This window comes from Numida meleagris, chromosome 7 (assembly GCF_002078875.1).
Source record: "Numida meleagris isolate 19003 breed g44 Domestic line chromosome 7, NumMel1.0, whole genome shotgun sequence".
NCBI lineage: Eukaryota > Metazoa > Chordata > Aves > Galliformes > Numididae > Numida > Numida meleagris.
In genome coordinates, this window is record NC_034415.1 from 2,136,360 (window position 1) to 2,149,874 (window position 13,515).

General features: G+C 38.1%; 1 protein-coding gene across 9 annotated transcripts in view; it reads right to left on the reverse strand.

The window, feature by feature from the left end:
* Positions 1-13,515, reverse strand: part of PTPRC (protein tyrosine phosphatase, receptor type C) — an 83,236-nt gene continuing 69,721 nt past the window's right edge. For 8 of the 9 annotated variants that reach the window (XM_021405142.1, XM_021405147.1, XM_021405143.1 and 5 more), the window contains 16 exons: positions 13,252-13,367; positions 12,618-12,708; positions 12,446-12,522; positions 12,189-12,225; positions 11,474-11,571; positions 10,420-10,545; positions 8,869-9,026; positions 7,377-7,512; positions 6,532-6,681; positions 6,083-6,173; positions 4,941-5,074; positions 3,960-4,094; positions 3,521-3,643; positions 2,916-3,094; positions 2,118-2,253; positions 1-1,372 (listed from right to left, as the gene is read on the reverse strand). In XM_021405142.1, coding sequence (XP_021260817.1) covers positions 1,103-1,372; positions 2,118-2,253; positions 2,916-3,094; positions 3,521-3,643; positions 3,960-4,094; positions 4,941-5,074; positions 6,083-6,173; positions 6,532-6,681; positions 7,377-7,512; positions 8,869-9,026; positions 10,420-10,545; positions 11,474-11,571; positions 12,189-12,225; positions 12,446-12,522; positions 12,618-12,708; positions 13,252-13,367 — 2,057 coding nt within the window. In that variant the 3' untranslated portion in view covers positions 1-1,102. The remainder of the gene's footprint in view (positions 1,373-2,117; positions 2,254-2,915; positions 3,095-3,520; positions 3,644-3,959; positions 4,095-4,940; positions 5,075-6,082; positions 6,174-6,531; positions 6,682-7,376; positions 7,513-8,868; positions 9,027-10,419; positions 10,546-11,473; positions 11,572-12,188; positions 12,226-12,445; positions 12,523-12,617; positions 12,709-13,251; positions 13,368-13,515) is intronic. The other variant, XM_021405144.1, reaches the window with a different exon arrangement.

Below are 13,515 nucleotides of genomic sequence, written 5' to 3' on the forward strand. Positions count from 1 at the left end.
CAGGCTCACACAATTTCATAAGAATTTAATGGTGTGTTTTCCTACTGAAATTTGTTTGTTTGTTTTTTAATCTATATGCTGGATAGAGCAAGATTTTGTGCCTTTAGAAGAAAATGACCATTTTAGAGACTTCAGTAGAACAAAACAATCTTTGTTAACTAATTTGCTAAAATGCAGCAAGAAACAGTAAAATTATCACAACTATAACATACAAAATCTGAAAAATAAAATAAAATCCCTGTACTAGCCAAAATCTACAGTTCAGAGACAAGCATTTAATTATTTTCCAGCTCTGAAAACAAGCTGTGCATTTGTGGAAGTATTCTCTTTAAATCACGGGATATAAGCATAAGAAATGTGCAAGCATGCAGTATTTCCATCTCTAAGAATAAACAGAATGCGTTTTCTGTCAGAACGGTTGCAACCATTTAAATCTCCAAACTTTCTTCTTTGAGTTTAATATTGAAATCACAGATGAATTTCTGTGGAGCAACAAGGACATCTTGAGGCAAGATAGAAAAATGCAAAACTTCTGATCCACATTGATTCGGGAGGATGGAGGGTCAGAATCTTGGTAACCCCTGGAACTGGCACTCAGTGTAAATGTTAGGCTCTTGAAATTGTCCCACAAGTTCCTCAGAGTATTATTAAAACAGTACTTAGTCAGAAGTCCTGAAATGATAGGAGACATGCTTACTGATTATGTTGCTTTGCTTGCTAATAGCTTTGAACACAGACCTGCTTTAGCAACACACTAGTCGTGGTGTGTTGAGTTGCTTTTCTCCTTCTTACAGAAGTGAAGAAAAAAACTTCCCACTGCTCAAAATAAGAATATAGTATTACACTGTACATATTTTTAAATGGAAAAGTACAAAGATCATGAAGAGGTTTTTGAAGTATTAGATGCAAATCTACACAAAAATTAAACTTCCACAGTTCTTCGCCACTTTCTAGAAGTTTCAAGTATCACTTTAAATTTGTACCTTTGAAAATTCAATATAAATGTTTTCCAAAAAGGTGGGAGGGGGGAAAAATCATGTTTCTTACTTTGGTTAAGATTTTTTTTTTTTGTATAAAAATATACTTCTTATGAAAAAAATTTTTAAGTTAAAACTGGAGTTGTGGGCCCATTCGTAGAACTTTCTGTCCCCTTAGTGGTATCTGCAGCCTTCAAATCATCGCAAAATTCAGGAGCCTCATTTTCCTCTGAAGCGGATGGAGTAAGATCAATAGTGATCAAATCAGTTTCCTGATCTTTTTTCTCTACTTCATTGCAAAATTCAACCTTATCTTCCTGCTGGCTGCTCTTTATTTGTCCATTCTGTGCAGGGTAGGTACTAGCAATGGTGTCATACAGAAATTGGTAATGTTCCTTAAATATAAAGAGAAGAGGTTAGTATGAACGGAACGCACAGATTATCCCATTCTTACTTTTCATAAATTTTAGAAAAGTAGCACATAGCTGGACATGCAGGAGCATATATGAAACAGATTCCACAGTTTCTGGCAAACAGGACGGTGGTTCTATGGTTTATTCTGATTTAGTGTGTAGGTAACGTCTCTGCAACTGCCTCTATCCGATGCACCAAGCAGTACACTTTTGGTTTACAAAGCAAAGTCCCCAAAATATACATTTTTCAGAGTACCTAAGCATTAAACATGTACCATACGGACTCTGGGAGAGTTATCTTATAAACTGCTCCATATTAACAAAAACATTTGGTTTCTTAGTAAAGCAGCAAATGTCACAGAGACACAAAACCTCTGGAGCGATTTAAAGAAAGCAAGTTGGTGTCTCCTGAATGGAGTCAGCTTCCTAACCACTCAGATAAGGGACACTGTACCTGCATTTCCCTTAAGCAGAAACACCATTTTATGCTATCTGTAATTGTACAACGTGCACCCTTCCATAACATGTTTTAGAATTACAGCTTTAGACATCTCACAGACTGCTTTATTTTTATCAGTAACGGCCAATTCCCAAGTAGTGTTAAGTGGCTGCGAACATTCTGATTGTAATTAGTGTTCCCTGCGCAGAAACAACACATATGGTTAGGGGATATTTGACTGATAAGAAACCTTGTGATTTGTCCTGAAAAGTCACAGGATTTACTTACAAAGGTGGAGACCACTCCAAGTCTGCTGCGACGAAGAGCTTTCACTACTTGGAAAACATCTATTACTTCTTCAGTTTCTGCACTTTCCAAAAGGGTCATCAAAGCACAAAACACACCAGTCTGCTGAGATCCATCACTAAAAGAAAATGAACCTTTTTAAAATGTAAAATCATTAAGACTTCTCATTAAACAATAGCTTTATTTCAAAGTCTATACAACGAATTACATATCTGAAAGTTTTTTACTGGACAGAAATTGTGACCATTAAGAATATCTGTAGGACACACATAGGACACAGCTTATTTAGATTATATCTGGAATTCATGTGGCCACTTAATAGACCAGAGAGAAATTAGAAGCAGTAGTCTTACAGTCCCAGCAATGATTGGCGTGACTATCTTCCTTTTGGGATAGTACGCAAGGTTATTTCTATAAACGGTCCTAAATAAGTCAACTAATGCACTGGGATAAACTACAAGCTCTGCTGGGTCCTCACTATTAGTACACTATAAGAGCACTCCGAGCTAGCACTTCTCAAAATACATGTATCAAGCAAAAGCAGCTAGCTCTGACCACCAACTCCACATCCAGGCTTGCTGAAGAGAAGCGCACTCACCTTTACACTATTACAATCAAAAAGATCAATTCTGAGCAAAAAGGAACATTCTAGGGATAGCTGAGTCTCTCCCTCAAGACATGGGAAGGCTTGTGGGAAACGGTGGGTACCACAAAGTTGTGGTTACTAAGCATACCCAGACCTTAGAGGTAGGTTAAGGTATGTGTTGAGTTCAGACCCACCAGCAGTGGACGACAAGTGGGACACTGCGGCTGTTCCTATTGTCCTCAGAGGTTGGTCTGGATGGGACTTTTTGTTTAAGGCTTAGAATCATGTTGACTAAATCTTTGGGGTCTTCTGGAACATCCAATCCATTCCACTTGTGATATTGATACTGGTATACCTTCTGTGTTTCTTTCCTCTGGAAAACAGCAGTGGAGATGTAGTTAATGGTCAGGCTGAAAATAAAGGTTCATGTAGTAGTACATCCATTGCAGCTGATATAAAAAAGAAAACTTACAGTCCTGGGGAAATATGTTGTGATATGAGCTCTGCCTTTAGGTAAACATGAGGCGGGGAAAGGTCCAAGCTTTGCTAAGAATACAAAAGATAGCTGACCTCCTGAGACACCACTACCACCATCTTAGCAACATGCTAAGTGGTACATCTGAGGCAATTTGTCACATTTATTGTGATTAGAAGCTGGTCCATAAGACAAAAATACTTCAGTTTTTTACAGCAGAAAGTACACGTGGTGGGAACTGCCCCTTCTCTTTCTTTGGGCTAGATCTATAACTAGAAGAACAAATGTAAAACTTCCTTTTGTAATTTGCGAAGAAACTTCTACCTTCAGGTTTGTGACATCAAATGCGCGTATGGTGTAGCTAGAGCAACAGTTGACATCTGTCATTTGAACTTCTATGCCATCATACGTTTGTTTTCCTTCTCCCCAGTACTGTGCACAGAGTTCCTAAAATAGATACAAATACAAGTTCAGTGCTTACCATACAAACTTCTTTATATTTTATCTTCCACATGCACTTACAGAATGCGTTCTCTTCAAAGTAGTAGGGAGTTTCACTATATTTTAAAACACAGCATCAAACATTGCTCTCCCTCAAAAATAAATTCGGAGATAAATTAAGAACTTAAAAAATTGAAAAAAAAATATATTCAAATTCCTCATCCCATGAAACTCAAGAGGAAGAGAATAACAGAGCGCAGGTCAGTGTTTTCTGTGTATATAGATGACCTTTAATATGCCAGTGAGAAAATGTCGCCCTTACCTGATCCCCTTCTTTCAGCTCTGTCAGCATAACAATGACTTTGACTTTTCTTTGGAATACCATTTGCCAGAAGTCAGAGATAGTCTCCTGCAGTGGTCCCTGTGTTGCAATCATGGCTTTTGGACCCCAGTAACCCTACAAAAGAAATGTAAAATATTTTTTCCTTAAATTCATTGCAAATGTGATTGTCATGCAACAGAACTCATTGTCATTTAAAGAACACTAAACTAATTATCTCTTTTGGTCATTGGGAAAATATGCCTATCACAGAAGGCAATGATCTTACAGGAATTATAAGTGTCAAATGACATTCAACTCACAGTGTGACTTCCAGATAGACAACAAGATGCACTCATGCTACAGTGAGAGAGATCGCACACTGCCATTACCTACAAAGCGCATTTTTTTCAGGGCTAAAACAAATACTGAATTCTATAGAACTGTTTAATTGGATCAATAAGAAATTAAGTTTACACTATTACAAAAAAGTCAGTATGCCAGACACTTCACACTAACCTATCCAAAAGTAATGCTATGTTTACTCTCAATAGATATTGTAACAGCGTCACATTTGAAAGAATCCAGATAAATCTCACTTCCCTAGTAATTCCATAGCGTCCGTTATCTTCATAAGCGCCAGATAATGGCTCTCTTGCTTTGGGGGTAAATATGATACCATAAAGCTGATGGTCCAAACTTTACTAGTACAGTTTTGTGTATGTGAATAACTGCACTCACATTTCACTTGCAGAGAAAATATTAATATGGATAAGTATGTTGTAGCAAAGTTTAGAATATTTTTATTATTAAAATTATAAATGGATTTGCCAATCAAGTATCAGATCTTCCTTTTCTGTTCGGGTAAATTTTATTCCATTTGTGAAGTCAATAAGAGAATGAGTTCGCTGGTATTTAGTTCTCACAAGCAAGTTTTAGCTGAAAGCTTGTGAGATACTTATAGAGGACACTGTATATACATACAGTTATGAAGGAAGCATTAATGTATTTGCTTGATTCTTCACAGTCACTGTCTTCATCTGAGGAGTCCTCTGAATCATGGTCACCCTCCTTACTTTGTTCCTCTTCACTTCTGATTGGCACTCGGTTAAAGTCATCTGCATGAGACAAAGAGTCACGGTTACACCACACTGCTGCTCATACGATAGTGTTTCAGCAGGGCTGACGCTGCGTGTCATCACCCTCCTGCCAACTCCAGGGAATCCCAGCTACTGGATGAAGATGGCCACACACGGTGGCCTGGGTTCCTTGAGGTTTGTTTGCTTTGTTCTGGGAGCTAAGTAGAGGAAAGAAGTTTGTCCACTCACGCTGAACTGTATCCATTTCTTAATTTGGGATCATGCTACCAGGTGTACATTTGTCATTCTCTCAGCAGTAGAAGAGAGTCAGGGAACTGGGTACTGATTCTGAAAAACTCCTGCATACCAGTAGTAGACCAACTCTATGACCAGTAGTGTCCAGGCAGTGTCCTTACTGGCAGAAGGCCAGCGGCATCAGAAAAAAAGGGTTTGACAGAAGAACAGTAGGAGCTCCTGCACCTTGGGTAATGTCAAAAGCCAACCTTGGAGTACTCAGGATTTGAGAAAGGCTTCTCTAGGTTTCTACCCGTCAGGCTTCCTCTTCCTCTCTCCCAGTGCAATTCCTAAGTGAGCCACAGACATTTTGGGGTGCAATGCATCCAAATACTGAACAAAGTTTTGCCTTACACGTAAGAGAGCAACCTGCTCTTTGAAACTTAGTGCCTGTCATCCCTCACTAGCTTGGCAGACACCAAGTTCAAGTTCTTCATTTTCTCCATCGGAAAAGACAGCTGGTTCCTCATGTTTTAATGTAAACTGCAACCAGAAAAGGGCCAGTCTTTCACCTAAAAAAACTGAAGAATGAAGGCTACTTTGTTTGAAATAAATCACTCCCCAGAACTCACATTTTAAAAAAATCATTTCTTCTTTAAATTACAAGGGTAAGTTTCTAATTTTACAATCTCGAGGAAATTAATTAAATGCATCTCAGCAAGCTAATTTGCTGTCCTCGTTTGTTCAGAATTTAATAGGCTTTCTTAAAGAAGGTAACAGATAAAATTCACAAGGTTCACAGAAAATACTTACATGGAATTGTGTTGGCAGTCCTATTTTTGTTTTTATTTTCCTCTCGATTCCCAGTGTTCTGTGTCCGCCATCCCTTATAGGAAGGCAGTCTCTAAAGAAATAAGTTTGACGTTATGTTTGAGATAAAAATAGTTTCTTGTATCTTGGTCCCCTCTGAACACCCATATGCTGTCCTCATCTCCCAATGCTTCACATCCTTACTTCAATTCTATCAACTTCAGTCACATCTGGACTATAGCTTAAAAATGTCAACTCTAACAAGTACAGTAACATTGAAAATATGCACATAGACACAAGTAATCATCCTATGTCCCTAATCTTTACTAAAGATATTATCACAGAAGTGATCTATTACATATGGTATCTCTTTCTAGTGGCTATTGTGCAAGGCACTTTCTAATCTAAGTGGGAGTGAAGGCCTAAGGGGCTAGAAAGCAATGTTTTTTTACCTGAAATTCTGCCTCCAGCAGAGAAGGTTCACTTGGAGGATCTTTTCTTTTCAGATTTTTAAGATAGGAATGTAGTTCTGAGAGACTGACCTCTGTTTCTCCATACTGATTGTATTCCACTAGTGCTTGATGGATAAGGATGTACTGTGACTGGTGTTTCCCATTCAAAGAGTTTAAAAATTAAATTATTTATGAGTAAACAAATTTATATCATTTTTAAAAATAAACATCAACCAATATTACTTATGTTATAAGTAGTAATAACATTAAACATTATCATTAAACAGTCATTAAATTCAACTATTTAAATCATAGGAACTTCCAAGTTAAACATTTTGGAGCACGCAATGCGTTGGATGAAGTGTCCTGCAAATAAATGTCATGTCAATAAAAAAACATGCAATTAAGATTTGAAAGATCAGAAAAAAAACTAAATAAGTTAAAAACATACATTCCATTAAGCCTGTCATTGTACTCTCAAGTCAGCTGAAAATCCTGCTAGACAGTTTCTTCAATACAAAATTTGTTTGACCATGCAAGTTCAACTCTGCTTCTTTGCATTTATGAGCTGCATGCCAAAAGCTGGATTATCAAATCTAAAATGTAGCTGTCTTCTTTATCTAGCATCTAAACTTAACAAGCCTAAACTTGTTAAGTTTAAACTAAACTAAACTAAAAACTACTCAAAGTTTTTCTCTCACCTAATATTTTTCAGAGCTATATTTTGTATGAAATTCTTCACCTGAATTTTATCAGTATCCAGAACTGAGCAGAGCAGTTCTGAGAAATACTGATGAAGAACTAGTAAAGGAGAGTTTTAAGAGAAAGGAACTTTAGCAAGATACCTCTACTTGAACCATGAGGCACCGCTGCCGGCGCAGCTTCACAACGTAGCCATAAACATCCACTCTGCCTTCTGCATCCAGCCCCTCCAGCATAGCATCAATTCCAATATAGGTCCCAGTGCGCCCCACTCCAGCACTGCAAAGCACAAAGGGTTTTGATTATCATAGAATCAAAGACTCATTAAGGTTGGAAAATACCTCAAAGATCATCTAGTCCAACCACCTCCCTGCTACCAATATTGCCCACTAAACTATGCCCCTAAGAACTACATCTACACGTTTCTTGAACACCTCCAGGGATGGTGACTCCACCACTTCCCTGGGCAGCCTGTTCCAGTGCTTGACCACTCTTTTGGAGAAGCTTTTCCTAGTATCCAATTAGAATCTCCCCTGACACAACTCATCCTATCGCTAGTTACCCAGAAGAATAGGCCAATCCCTGCCTTGCCACAACCTCCTTTCAGGCAGTTACAGAGAGCAATAAGGTCTCCCCTGAGCCTCTTCTTCTTCAGAACAACCTTAGCTCCCTCAGCCGTTCCCCGTAAGAGTTGTGTTCCAGACCCTTCACCAGCTTTGTTGTCCTTCTCTGGACATGCTTCAGGGCCTCGATGCCTTTATTGTACTGAGAGGCCCAAAACCGAACACAGCACTCGAGGTGAGGCCTCAACAGAGGCCCCTCTGCTCCTGCTGGCTGCACTATTTCTGACACAAGCCAGGATGCCGCTGGCTTTCTTGGCCACCTGGGCACACCGCTGGCTCATGTTGAACCAAGCGTTGACCAACACCCCCAGGTCCTTTTCCTCTGCACAGCCTTCCAGCCACTCTGCCCCAAGCCTATCATGTTTCATGGCATTGTTGTGGCCAAAGTGCAGGACCCAGCACTAGGTCTTGTTGAACCTCATCCCATTGGCCTCAGCCTAGTGATCCAGCCTGTCCAGATCCCTCTGTAGGGCCTTTCTACTCTCAGGCAGACCGACGCTTCCCCCCCAGTTTGGTGTCATCTGCAAACTTACTGAGGGTGCTCTTAGTCCTCCTATCCAGATCATCAAGAAAGATATTAAACAGGCATCTCTGAGTCCCTCCCTCAGAGAGGAGCGGTCAGTGAGAGAGCAAAAGCGAAAACAGTTCTCACTGGAAATTAATTGGCAATGCTAAAAATGTTTGAGTTTCAAGTTGAGTTTCAAGTGCTTTTTAATGACAGCAGTAAGGCCAATTTTGTCAATCATGGTGCTTACATCCAGAGTAGTGCGGCACTTACCTGGCAGCTTTTCAAAAGTCTACGTATCCTCAGGCTTAGTCAGCTTGAAGACGGATTGATCCATCAGAAAAAAGGCTTTTCTTTGCATCTTTACCTACCTCAGTCTCAAGTAATTATTGCATAAAATTTGGGATAAGCCAATTACTACTGACCTTTGCTAGCTCCCTTTTGTGAATAGCTTAACTTCATATTCATTTAAAATAACATAATAATTATAATTTTTTTACAATTTACCTGCAATGAACCACTATTGGGCCACTAAAAAAGTTGCTGAGAGCATTTACTCTGCGTCGGAGTTTGAGAAGGAGATGCGGATCCTCAGGAACTCCATGGTCTGGCCAGCTTGTGAACTGAATGTGAGTGACATCTCTTCCAGATGTTCTTTCTCTTCCCTAGACAAAGAGAAGTGTGACTTTTTAAAATATACGTATATATTTATGGAAAGCCAAAATCAAATGCAGTCACATAAAGCAAAAGAAAAATAAGGACAAAAGCCATCAAATATTGAAACAGAAATTTCTAACAGTTTGGTGTCATGTGAGGCTCCCAATGGCCTCTCAGGTTACAACATTTTTCATACTCAGTTTTAATTAGAAAATAACTGTAAAGAGCTGTGAATCGGGAATTCACAATGACTTGAGCAGAGGACAAGCAAAAGGTGATACAATTATGTTATTCTCAGGCTAGCCTATGATCCAGGGCATAGTATGTTTGCCCACTCCATTCACAAATAACTTAGTTTATAGCTCTACTTGTTTCAAGAGATACTGGCTAGTAATTCTCTCATGTCTCCTAGAAGTAGTCTGCTGAGGGTACCTTAGATTAAGAATAATAAATAAAATAAAATAATAAAATATAAATAACATACGTTTAACTGTAATCCACAGTAGAAATAGATACAGTAAAGCTGTAGTTCTCAGCCTGTAGCAATTTTCCCTATTAAGATTAGTCACAGAACAGTTATTTACATCACGATATCTCACTAGGTTGCAATTTTTGCATTACTGCAATGCAATGAGACAGAAGAGGAGGAATTTCCAGCTGAAATAACAAATCAAGATGGGTGGACTTGCTTCATTATTTTGCTAAAGATATCTCAGCGGAATAACTCTTTGAGTTTTAATGCTTCTACCTGTGACTTACGTTCCACTTATCCTCACTAAAATTTATTTGCAAAGGGCACGAGAAGAGCATTTAGCTTTACATGGCAAATTTTGTTCTCAGTTACTCACAGAGCAAATAATATATTTCAGATGTGTGAAAGAGAGCGGTTAACCAGCCTTAGTAAGTCTTCACATAGCCAAATGGTAATTTTATAATGTTTGTATTTATAAATGCAATTGAGATCACTCAAATTTGTAATAGTTCTACTGTACAATTATCATGAAGCTAGGTAACAGTGTCCTATGAGTCACACTGATTTTGCAAAAGATAATGCTGAGATACATGTAAGACAGTACAATTTCTGTATTAAGGAACAAGTTGTAAGAAAACCACAGAATATTAAGTTTTCCATACTTAACATGTTAACAGCTTCTCCTTAAACACAGAGTCCAGATACTATGGAAAATAATTTTTTAAGTTGGAAAATACATGTCTAACTCACATTTCCTGTAAGAAATGACACCCACATCTGACAAGTTTTCTTTTAAACAAAACGTTGCTTGGTAAACACCAGCAAAGCATCTTCCACTGCTAGCTAACTCTTCTCAGGCTATAAATAATCTCTTAACAAAACTCCACAGACTGACCTCCAGTCAGCCGTATGCTCCTAAGGCAACTTACATTTGTGATGTGTAGTTTCTGAATTATATAGTCTGGACACATTTTACTTTCGTTGATCTTCACAATAATGTCCCCATATGTTGCAGAGCCATTCTCCATTGATGGCCAGTACTGGGCACACTTGTTCTATGAAGATATGAAGTTAACTGGTGAGCAGAATAACAGCAAAGTGGCAGACAGCAGAGAGCTAGAACAAAGTCTGATTTAAAATAGACAGTAGCTTAGTATAGTTTTCCAGTTTCTCATAGGTCTTGTCCTCTCCTGAAAAGGCAGTCAAAGCTTAGGATGCCACTGCTAAATAATTCCAAATATCTGTGGAATTTAACTTGGAACACAAAGATGGAAAAAATCTTATATACTAGGTGACAATGTGAACACCTCCACACAGACCTTGTTGCTGTTGCCTGAAGGCTGTAGAGAAGTTTGTTGCTAATTCTGCGGATTCTTTTTCAGCCTCCAGTGAGGAACTTTGCTCATGCTTGCTGATAAAAACAACTTGGGAATGCTTTAAATCTGCATGCTGTCAATCTTTTAATCTTTAAAAGCTATAAAAATGCCTTGTGTTACCTTTCCTGCTCTATGTGGACTAAGGAACATAAGCAAGCCAGAAGCATCCAACTTTCCCATTAAAGGAAGGGAAAAAACAGTGGATATAAGAAATACTCTGCCTAGGACTTACTGAAGGCATTGCCAGGATATCAGAAGAGACTAGACAGGGGAAAACACAAATCACACATTTTTTGTCATGTCTACAAGGAGCCAGAATTCTACCTTGAGCCCTTTTCTGGACTTATACTTGGAAGCCCACCCTCCACTCCTTACAGCTGTAAAAAAAGTGACATTTTCTGATGAGTGATGATTCCATATGGGAACACTATTTTGGCATGCTATCCAACATAGGTTTTGACAAAGCCAGAACAGCAAAGAATGGAAACAGAGGACTTAAGGAGAAAATGTAATTCACCACAGTATAGCAACCCATTCTGTTTTCAGACAAAAGACAGATGAATGGATAGATGATGGATGAACTGATGGATGGATGGGCACTTCTCACCCTGTTTCCTTCTTCACAGCGAGTAACCATGACAATAATTGTTGCCTTCTGTTCCCAGATCATTCTCCAGAAATCATCCGTGGTTTCATCCTTGGGGCCTAGCAGAAGAAAATTTCTTTACTGTGAGGGTTACATGGCACTGGAACAGTGCCCAGAAAGGCTGTAGAATCTCCTTCTCTGGAGATATTCAAAAACTGCCTGGATCCTTTCCCGTGCAGTCTGCTGTAGGGAACCTGCTTTAGCAGGGAGTTGGACGCGATGAACTCCAGAGGTCCCTTCTAACTCCTGCGATTCTGTGATTGTGTGATATTTCAAAGGATTTTTTTCAGAGTGCAGCTACCCAAAAGCTTCCTTGTTGATGTGCTTAGCCCTGTAGTCTGAAACGCTAAGCGGATACCATGCAAATAACAGCCACAGATTTGCTGTTATTAGGACCGCTGCCATTAGGCTACAACATTTTAAAATTTTCATATATGTCTTCAGTACATGGCTGTGAAATGTGAAAACTACTGGTCTAAAGTCTATCTCTGAAGTACAATTTGCTCACCTTCACAAAATTCCCTATGGCAAAACTTACTGGAAGCTTTTTCTCATTAAATTTTAAAATATCAAACTTTCAATTCCTCATGAAATGTACTTTAAATTTACTTTGTGACTAATCCCTACAAAAAGAGTGATTGAAAAAATTAAACAGATAGTTTAAGGTTAAATTTACCTTGTGCAGCAATATATTTTCTCGGTTCTTTGAAGCCCTATAAAAATGTAGAAAGTTATTCAACTTAAAAAAAAAAAACAATTTATAAGATTTGTAGCTTTAAGAATAAATTCCATATGCAACAGTCCAATAATCCCAAATACATTGTAAAGACGAACACATGGGGATATCCTCAAAGCTGTTTCATGCACGAAATGCATAGACTACAAAATTTCTTCAATAAGGCCTATAATTTTTTACAAGTAAAACTCACTCACATCAATATAACTTGCGTTGATATAGTCTGATCCTGGGTCTCCTGGAATCTCAGAGAGCTCAACACGGTTATGATCATCTGTTTAAATTATTTGAAACAAAATAATTATGTTCTCTCAAGGAACTGAGAAAAGAAGTACTAATACAACATGTAAAAACTGCAAAAATACTCACATGGAAGGATATCGATGTAACGGTTTTTGTTCTGATTATGGCTCCTCTTAGCCTCCTTCATTGAAAATTTAGTGAAAATTCTTGGAATGCTCTGTAAAATGCAGTGTCTATTTAACTGGTAATCACGTACTTAAAATAGCACCTATTTACAATCAAATACAAATTGGTACTGCTAAGAATCTGGAAGACAACATTCTGTCTCATACAATACCATTTCATATATTTCTTTCATTTCTAACAGTCATGAAATTTATGTTCATTCATTACATATCTCCACAATATTATTTATATCCCTAAACCTATATAGTCAGAGCGACCAGAGAAAGTTTACCTCAAAATGTACTTTTGAATGAGAAGTATTTAAACTGTGTATTTTCTACTTTTGCTAAAAACTATCTCCAGAAAGAAAAGGAGAAATAGTACTATGATCTCACAATGAGGATCATAGTGAAAAAGTCGAAGTCGGTAGCAAAATTAGCTGGAGCCTTATACGACCTTTGATGAGAATGCACTCAGGTTTCTGTTCTTTGGGTTTTATTTGTAAGCAGTGCATATACTTCAGACATGCTCTTGAACAAAATTCTTCCCACCACCCAGCCACAAATATGTGGTATATTTCACGCCAGTGACAAACCTGAAATTCATCCAAGAAAAGTCTTCCTTCGTCAGCAATCTTCCTCTTGTATGTCTCCAACAATTTCTCTGAAGGTATTGGCTCTATGTTCAAAAGCTGGGTTTCAACATCTTTAACTGTGTAAATATGTTGAACATTTATCTTTACTAGCTTTTAAAATGTAAATCACATTTCAGCAAATGTGATTCTTAAATTGTCAGCTGTATTAACAAAAGGATGAACCAATTTATTTTAACTAAGGATGTTAATTTTTCACAAACTGGT